This window comes from Daktulosphaira vitifoliae, unplaced genomic scaffold (genome assembly GCF_025091365.1).
Source record: "Daktulosphaira vitifoliae isolate Bord-2020 unplaced genomic scaffold, ASM2509136v1 Scaffold_3, whole genome shotgun sequence".
Lineage (NCBI taxonomy): Eukaryota > Metazoa > Arthropoda > Insecta > Hemiptera > Phylloxeridae > Daktulosphaira > Daktulosphaira vitifoliae.
In genome coordinates this window covers 39412119-39422522 of record NW_026099574.1, presented here as the reverse complement: position 1 = coordinate 39422522, position 10404 = coordinate 39412119, and the positions used below count along the sequence as shown (strand labels likewise).

The 10404-nt window shown below is 24.1% G+C and overlaps 1 protein-coding gene across 1 annotated transcript; it reads left to right on the top strand.

Annotated features, from left to right (window-relative positions):
* Positions 1–768: 768 nt before the first annotated feature.
* LOC126900730 (uncharacterized) lies at positions 769–10017 on the top strand. Its single transcript, XM_050676652.1, has 4 exons — positions 769–964; positions 7174–7327; positions 8335–8595; positions 9720–10017. Exons 1-4 carry the CDS (start codon positions 863–865, stop codon positions 9821–9823), a joined length of 621 nt encoding a protein of 206 aa, XP_050532609.1. The 5' UTR covers positions 769–862; the 3' UTR covers positions 9824–10017.
* Positions 10018–10404: the final 387 nt, after the last annotated feature.

Here is a 10404-nt window from a genome sequence, read left to right as displayed (position 1 = left end):
TTCCGGAAAACTTTCAAAAGTTAAGTTGAAAAAGTTAATTTTTTGTGAAAAATTTGTCATTTTAAATCCCCCCCTGTTAGCAGGTAAAGGGTCAGATTTATAAAAAAAATATACCGAATAATAGGTAAAGACATCAAGCATCTTTAAAAAAAATTTATATTGATTTGGTCATTTTTAAAAAAGTTATAGTAGTTTTAAGTAAAAAAAATTGAAAATATTTCGAAAATTAGCGATTTTTAAATTTGTAATTTTTTTGGAGGTTTCCCCCATTTACGGGGAACGAGGGAAATTTATTCAATTTTTAAGGGTAATGTCTTCGTTTAAATACGATATGTGATCTTTTGACGTATCGTTGAAAGAAATCCGTTCGGTGAGAGCTGAAAAAAAATGGTAACAGTGACACACAAAAAAAAAACACATCATGATAAAACCAATACCTTCTCAGCTTCGCATCGAAGCTAATAAAAATTGAAAAACATTTTAATGATAAATTGTACGTTTTTTTAAATTATTTTCTGTTTTCTATTAATAACAATCGATATTTTTATATCATACTTTATTTTATTTAATAATGAATAAATAAAATTAACCTGCCACATTATGTGAATACATTTTATTGACGCACTTTTTTTGGAAAACATGTGAAATAAATTTGATTAATACAAATGTTATTTGAAATGTTTATATACTAAATATATTTTTTGTATTACCATATTTTAGATTATTCAAAATAGACTGAATTGACTATATAAATGAAATTAATTTTATAATAAAAATTATAATACACCTATAGTTGTTACTATTGAAATTGTATTGTCAGTACAGAACTTCTATTGCTGTTGCAATTATAATCAACATTATAATGAGTTTCTATGTTTGTTGTTGTGTAACATTATGTTTGATGTGTGTACAAATTGCGTCCAGCCGCTACTGTAATTGTTACTCAAAAGAAGCCAAAGAAAGAGTAATTATAATTACTATTATTAATATAATAATAAATAATAAATAACAATAAATACGTATAATATATACGTATTTATTGTTATTTATTGGCTTGGGTGCCTTTTTTTATACCATAATAATTATTGATAATTTATTTATAAAACATGTTTTAAACAGATCTGTGCTATGGAAATTACTTGTATATTTTGTACCACTAAAAATGGCAAATATCTTTAATAATATTGAAATTTCACTTTTTCAAAATTTAAATTATAAGGACATATGTTTGATTACATTTTTTTTTTAATTGAAAAGGAAAAAAAAAATTTAGTTGTATTCATAACCCATTTATAGATCAGTTTTTTGTTAGATTTTAAAAAAAGTGTATCTATAAAACATTGATTGTTCATAGTATTACGTATCACTATATCAAATTGATACAGTGTCTTTGAAAAAGTTGCAGTAATTTTAAGTCACGGGAAAACAATAAAAAAATAAATCCAGCACAGGGGGGTCGCGGCACAGTTGTGACGTGGCATAGTTGGATCAAGTATAATGATATCTGACAGTGATTAAAATCACTATAAAAAAAAAACGCTTTTATGTAAATCTTTAGATAGAGTTTAACTTTAAAAAATTGGTGTATTATTCCAAAAGCTACGTGATCTGCTAGTTCCTTATTTATCCTGATTAAGATAAAATATGTCGAATGAAAATAGGATTATTAAAAAATATTATTTCTCATAAAAAAATTGTGTTGATCCATACACTTTTCAATAAGTTATAGCATTATAAAGTTAATAATGTAATAAAAAATAAAATCGAGAATTTTCACACAAAAATAGCATTTGGTAGCAATTATCACCACGAAGACAAGTCCAGAGGTCAACATTTTTTTTTTTTCATAATAAAGTATATAACATTAACTTTAATTTAAGATGTATATAAAAGTGTCAGACTTTCCGGAACATTTTCAAAAATTAAGTTGAAAAAGTAAATTTTTTGTGAAAAAGTTGTCATTTTAAATCCCCTCCTGTGGGCAGATAAAGGGTCAGATTTACAAAAAAAATATACCAAATGAAAAAGACATCGAGCATCTATATAAAAAAAATTATATTGTTTTGTTCATTTTTGAAAAAGTTATGGCAGTTTTAAGTAAAAAAAAATTGAAAAAATTTCGAAAATTAGCGATTTTTAATTTTGTAATTTGTTTGGAGGTTTCCCATAATGGGAAACGAGGGAAATTTATTCAATTTTTAAGGATAATGTCTTCGTATCGTTGAAAGAAATCCGTTCGGTGAGAGCTGAGGAAAAGTGGTAACAGACACACACAAAAAAAAAAAAACACTTCATAGTAAAACAATACCTTCTCAGCTTCGCATCGAAGCTAAAATAACCAGCATAGTGGGAATGAAACACAGTTGGAATAACAAATATAAAATGATATTTGACAGTGGTCAGCATTATTATTTTTAAATAACGTTATACTTATTTTAATTTGTTTGCTTTTTTTAAGTTAAGAAAAATGACTTAGAAATGTTGAACTAGCTTAACCCTTAAATAGTCGCGTGGGGGTCTAGCATACCCCCACATAAATAAAAACGTATGTATTATAATGCATAAAAGGTGTACATAGATATAAATTTAGAAGATGGTTTTGATAGTATTATTGGATTTTCATAAATAAATACCTTTGAAAAAAAAATGTACGACTTAAAAAATATATCCATCAAAGTTATAATTTTTTTTTGGACTTGTATTTTTTTCAAAATATCGTAAATGCAATGTTATAATCGATATAATATTATGGAATTGGAATTATGTGAATCTACCACCGACTGTGCAATTAAGTTTTAAAAATAAATAATCTATTTAGAATCCTCACTACTCGATGATACAGAACAAATAAGAACAAAACATGTAATAAATACATCGCGTTGCAATGTGGACACATTGATAATCGGTAATCGATGTGCTACTACAAACGAATAATTGTATATACTCGTATCATAATAATTAAATATATTGTAATATTAATAATAAAAAAATTCAATTCAGAAATATGATTATATAAATGTAAATACACATAAAAATAATAAATATAAGCCGCGTTGGAGCTCAAAGAAATACAAGAAAAATTAATTAAAATACATTTTGTAATAGTAAAAGCTTTTGTTTACCGTCTTAAAAATAAGATTTTGTAGTTAAAATAATTTTTTTACAAACGAAAATTTTGAAGTTTTTTTTTTTCGTAATATCATTTTTTGTAATGCACATAATTCTGTAATTTATTAATTTTTTTATTTTAATTTTTTAATTTTCCTGCATATTTATATATCATATGGTAACAAATCATGTCTTTGAATTAAAAAAAATGAACTTTTTTATACATATTTTGTACTTTTTTAGAAATGGGTCCGATAGACCTCCACGCGATTATGAACGTTAAAAATAGACACGCGCCTGCTAAAGGGTTATATTGTCCTTTTTATCTGCCTACAATTGCGATGTATAATAACCGCGTCAGTTTAACACGTTTGTGGTAGGAGGTTCGAACCAGTCCGTCACAATGACTCTTTTCTCACTTAATCTTAATTTTTTTTGAGTATAAAATAAAGTTTTAAATATATATTTAAAACTTCGAAATAGGCTTGATATGATATTTCAACTATAAAGTTAAATAGTTTTACTTTATTATTTATAAATTTCTATAGTAACTCAAAAATAAAAGAAATAAGTAAGATTATAATAGTAGAAGAGGAGTTACTATTTGTTTTTAATAATAAAAGTTTTCTGGAATGAGTTCGAGGGCTTATAAAAATAACGAATAGGTAATAGAAAGACACAGTGATTTTTTCAGTGATCACTCATTCTTTCTTTATTCTTACGTTAACTATGCACTTTAAAGAAGTAAATTTTTAAACCTTATTAATTTAATTAACTAGTATCTACCTTGATGTTTCCGGAGGATGTCTAGAGAATGAATTAAGTCGTCTCGTTTACTTTAAATAAATCTAAACGTGTCTGTTCACTTCTTACACATGAATTAAACAATTGAGATTAATGAATTTGGTCAATATTGATAGAACTAAGAGCATGCTTGGATCAACGAAGAATGAGCCCTATTTTAACCTGTTTTGGTCCCTTTTATATAACTGTTTTGTTAATTAAAATAGCTGTATTCATGTGCAAGAAGTGTCAGATATGCTATTGTTATCTCTTTAATAAATTATTTATTATATGATATCTTAAAACTAATATACTATTCTGGACATTGATTAATTATTTCATTATAATATTGACATATCAGTGACAATTTATATTAATATCTATGTGCATTTTATTATTTACATGAAAGCTTTAAATTAATTTAGTTTATTGCTTAACAGATAATATTGATTATATGACAGTATGGCAATTTTTACTTGACAATAGTTATCATAGTTTATTGCTTAGATAAGAATTGTAAAGAGAGGTCAATGTATCATAACATTTCTTGACTCTTTTAGTCTGTTCATCTACCAGTCTGTAGTATTACAAATTTTTTAATAACATGATATTGTATAAATCATTTCTGAAAAAATTATTTTAAAAACCAAAGTACAAGAAGGTTTTGAAAAAGACCTCCTATGCATGTTGATGTTATTTTTTTTAAATATAAGCTTTTGATATTTATCCAAAAGACAAAAAAAATTTTTGGCGATGAAAAATTAGTCTAAGCAAACAAATTCACAATTGTTTTTAATAAAATTAAACGATTTGAAATAAGTATTTTTTAAATTAAATAACTTCTCAAATAATGGTGGTACAGAATTCAATTACTAAATTACTCAGAAAAATCATATCACTAAAATGAAACATTTTTTACTAATCATAGACCATATAATATATTTTTCAAAACTAAAGCTATTTTTGTGGTTCTTTAAAGTTGACTTTCATAAAAGTTCATAACTTTTTTTTAGTTCAACTTACAAGTATGAAATTGATATCATTAAAAAGAATTATTTATGAGAATTTAAAAAATAGTATTGTTTAGATTGATATGTTTTCAGGAACTTATATAATTACTATTAACAGTAAATTTATTAGAAAAGCTCAAAATTTCGTTAAAATAATTTTTAACTATTTCTTTTTGTACATCAAAATAAATCATTTCAATAAAAATCATTATAATCATTTCAATGCAACTCTTGGTGTTTAATTAGATTCTACAATTGAAATATTCAAATCTATATTTTTAGCTTCGATGCGGAGCTGAGAAGGTATTGGTTTTACTATGATGTGTTTTTTTTTTGTGTGTCACTGTTACCATTTTTTCTCAGCTCTAACCGAACGGATTTCTTTCAACGATACGTCAAAAGATCACAAATCGTATCTAGTCGAAGACATTACCCTTCAAAATTGAAAAAATTTCCCTCGTTCCCCGTAAATGGGGGAAACCTCCAAAAAAATTACAAATTTAAAAATCGCTAATTTTCGAAATTTTTTCAATTTTTTTTACTAAAAACTGCCGTAACTTTTTCAAAAATAAACATATCAATATAATTTTTTTTTATATAGATGGTTGATGTCTTTACTTATCATTTGGTATATTTTTTTGTAAATCTGACACTTAACCTGCCCACAGGGGGGGATTTAAAATGACAACTTTTTCACAAAAAATTTACTTTTTCAACATAACTTTTGAAAATGTTCCGGAAGGTCTGACACATTTATATATATCTTAAATTAAAGCTAATGTAATATACTTTAATTTGAAAAAAAAAAATTTTGACCTCTAGACTAGTACTAATATACTAGTTTCATTTATGATTTCGTCAGTTGACATATTGTCGAATTTTATTTTAACCTAAATTATTTTCTTGTATGTTAATACTCTATTTAATTAATTGGAAATAATATCAAAAATTAGAGGTGATTGATAAAATCAAATTGCAAATTTGAAATAAGCGTGAAAAAATATTTTTCTGTTTGATGACAAATCCTCGTAGTCCGATGTATTTATACATTTATACTAAATTTCATTTTTATAATAATTATATACACATATATTATACTTATACAGATTTGCATTAAACTAGTTCTTATGATAGTGATTTATCACTGTCAATTATCATTTATACATGTTCTAACTATGCCACATCATAATGTGCTGCGACATCACTATGCTACCGTTTTTTTTAAAGCTAATTAGTTATGTACATTACCATTTAAAAAATTAATGTTGACACCCCTATATCATTATATTTAAAAGTAGGTCATTGAACTATACAGGTGGCCCACCACTCACTGACAACTTAAATAACTTTTGATCTAGTTAATATTTTTAGCTGATTTTTTTTTTAAATAATAGTTATACGTTAGGTCCACAGCTATATCTCAATAATTAATTTTTTTACATTTTATTAAAAATATTAATTATTTTTAAATTTTAAATAAAATGTAAAAAAAAAATCTAAGATAGCTATTTCGTAGAGTAGAATTTAAGAAAAATTTTAGTAAAAAAATATCTTATTAATATTGAGTATATATTAATATTATAATATTAAGGATAGAAGAAAACGCTATCTTTTCATCTTACATGATTACATATGATGATAATGTGTATACATTACGAACTTGACATTAATACTATGATAAGAAATTAGATAAGGCAATTATTACTTATCACTCTCATTCAAAAGTATATTGAAAAGATANCTGTGTATACATATGATGATAGTGTGTATACATTACAAACCTTTCTCAGCTTCTCATTGAAGAAATTAGATAAGGCAATTATTACTTATCACTGTCATTCAAAAGTATCATGAAAAGATAGCGTTTTCTTCTGTCCTTTTCTCAATACGTATTTCAATGTTTAATACCGTAAAATAGTACATGAAAATTCAAAATTTCACAAACTTCAAAACGCTACAGAATATTTAAATCTTAGATTTTTTTTTTACTTTTTATTTAAAATTTAAAAATAATTAATATTTTTAATAAAATGTAAAAAAATTAATTATTGAGATATAGCTGTGGACCTAACGTATAACTATTATTTAAAAAAAAATCAGCTAAAAATATTAACTAGATCAAAAGTTATTTAAGTTGTCAGTGAGTGGTGGGCCAACCTGTATAGGTACATAAATGTTTTATATTTATTTTTAATTTTATAACTTTTTGTATTTATTATTTATTTTAATAATTCTCATAAACCAATAACTTACATACCATTGATTTTTTTAGGAAGATTATCCCATATCAAATTATATTGTGGGTTTAGCAGAAAATGAATTTAGAACTGATGATGAAGCATTGAGATTTGACGTAATAAAAGAAGTTATAGATAGGAAGCATATGGATTCTAGTCTTTTTGATATCGTCTTCGATAACTTTGATGGTAATTAAGATTTAATTATTTTCATTTAGCATCTGTACAAGGTACAACAGATTTAATTGACAATTATTATTATAAAATATGATACAGTTAATATCTCGCTGTAATTTTTGTTTTTTTTTGTATAATAAATGTGGTTTACTCAACCCCTTCTGGTGCCGTATTGGGGTTGAAATATGACAATTGAGTTTAGTTTTTTCTTATTTGAGTTTAACTAGATAAGTATTAAACTTAACATTAAAATATATAGAAATTATTATTATAAAAGAGGTATTAACAAAAATTTTCATATATCAATTATACTTTGAGCAAAATAATAAAATATAATAAATTTCCAAAATTCAATCAAAACATTTTTTTTTTATAAATAGATGTTTCCTTTTTTTTTGGTAAATATTTTTGATTATCCAACCCTTTACCTGTTTACAAGGGGGATTAAAATAGTAATTTTTGAAAACGTTTCAAATTATAAATAACAAGTAATAAATAGTATCAATTCATGCTAATAATACTGGAATGTTATAATCATTATAAATGATTATAATTATAACGTTCTTGTATAATTATTACACGTATATTATTAAATATACAAAAAAGAGTTGTCTTTATTTTTATGCAACATGATAATATCAAATAATGTGTGAACATTTTTTTATAGGATAGTTTTTAGGAAGTCATTTGTAGATTAAGAAAAATCTTAGAATTATTTCCAGATATTCGATGAATATTAAGCAGAAAAATTTTTAACTGTATCAATTTCTGACTAAGTCGTCTAGTTATAATATTGTATATTTTATTAATGACTATGTTATTTTTAAAAAAATTTGTGTTACTCCGTGAATTACATTAAAATTAGAAAAATAATTCGGAAATTAGTTCGCTCTCAACAGGATGATAAAAAAATCAAGTTTTGATTTTTTAGTATATTTATTTTTAGATTTGCTAAGATGCGAAATTACATAAAAGAAAGTGTTTTTATGCTCTATTATTATTTTTTGGTATTTCTTTAGATGAAGACGAATTATTAATAAGAGGACTTTTTAATAATCAGTATAAATTAATGAAAAATGATGAAAATATTCTTAAAGCAAAGTTATCAGAAAAAAGTAAAGATAATAATGATAACAATAATGATGATGGCATCGTCAAATTACAACATGCAAAAGAAGCGTTTTTAAGGAGCAAATTGTTTCGCGGTAAATTAACTGAGGAGGCCCTAAATAAAATAATCAATGAATGTAAAGTTGAGAATGATAACATCAATTACAAAGGTATTCATCATAACTTCTTTAAAAGTATAAAATTATTTCTACATTATGCAACAATTACAAGGGTCAAAATTCGTCTTTTTTCTATACCGTTAGATTATTTTTTTTTAAACTCCGTTCTGAACATTTATAATTTATAATTAAAATTAATTAGATAATATTAATTGAAGGTTATTAGTTATTTAAATAGACATTTATTCAACGTTTGTGTTAGAAATAAGTACAATAAGTAGAGTGACTTCATCAGTGAATGATCAATTAAGAGTTTTTCATTATGACAACTTGTCAGAACTTAATTTAGATATTTTTTGCTATAAAAATTACTACCTGAAACTTGTTCCAACCACTTTAGAAAAAGTTTAGGTAAAATATTGGAGGTATTTGTTCACTTGTAATGTTCATTAATTGGTGATGTTACTCTATACAATATATTTATTTAATTTTAGACACTGTTTGATAAAATACGATTGAAATTCTCAAATAAACTATTTTATTTTTTTGATAATCATATTAGAATTTCATACGGTAATTTTTACTGTCCACATTAGAAATATCATTAATTTGTTTAAGGATTATAACAAATATGAATCATTATCATTATATAGGGTGAGACACTTTGGGAGAAGACACTCATTTCCATGAAAACTATTGATAATTATAAATTTTTGTAAGGGAAAAAGTTGTTTAATTAAAAAAATTTGAAAGTAATATGTCGTAAAATATTTTTTTTCATCTATTCATAGTTAAAAAATCTAAAAGTTAAATTTCTTTAATCGAAAGCCGTTTGTTTAGTTTAATGATGTGATTGAAAAAAAAATTAAGCAATTATTATTTCTACGATTTCTTTTTGTATTCGATGAACCTTTTTTTGTAATTGCATTATAAAATTTAATAATTTTTTACTAATTTTCTATAGATAATTTGTTGTTTAACATTAAGTTATCATTTTTTTTTAATGATCTCATATAAACAAGTTTATATTGTTTGAATAATGTTATAAACCATATGTTCGCCGACTTACCCGACTAACTATTCATTAATTTAATTATTAATATAAATATATAAATATTATACTAATGTATCTTTGGAAATATCAGCTTAAATTTTACAATTTTAATTATTTTCAGACATGATAAAAACCATTACCGACGGCTTTGTATATGAAGAATTATATTCAATTTGGTTAAAAGAATCAACAGATAATACATTAACAACACCTACACAAAGTTAATAATAATGTAGTTAAACTCATTAAAAATTGTTCCATAATATAAATTATGGAAACTATTAAATTTATTATTAAGTGTTTAAATTTATTTACATCAAATTATGTTTCATTTGTAATAGTAACATATCTGTTTTATTCTGATGTTTGGCGATATGTATCACATTTATTCAAATATAATGACTTTAATATATTTTTTTGAGAAAAATTTGTTTTTTTTTTTTTGTTATAAAAATTTGCACAAAAATATAATATCCCTTATACAAAAAAAAAAAATGTGTTACATACTATTTCCATTGAAAATTGTTTCTATACTATTATTTTTGATAAAAAGTCACCCCATGACTTTTTGATGATGCGGCTACCACCGTCCATCAATCGAAAGAGAAGATGGAAAAGACTAGACAGTATAGGTATGATAATCACGCTAATTTTTATATTTAAACATGGTTTGAATATCATCAAACTTAACAATAAGGGTCCATGGTAGATAATCAATGTTTAATTAATTACGTTTTGAACGTTTTTTTTTATTGATTCAAGTGCGGTCGTTGTGTTTAACACACACTTACGATAACAACTAACAT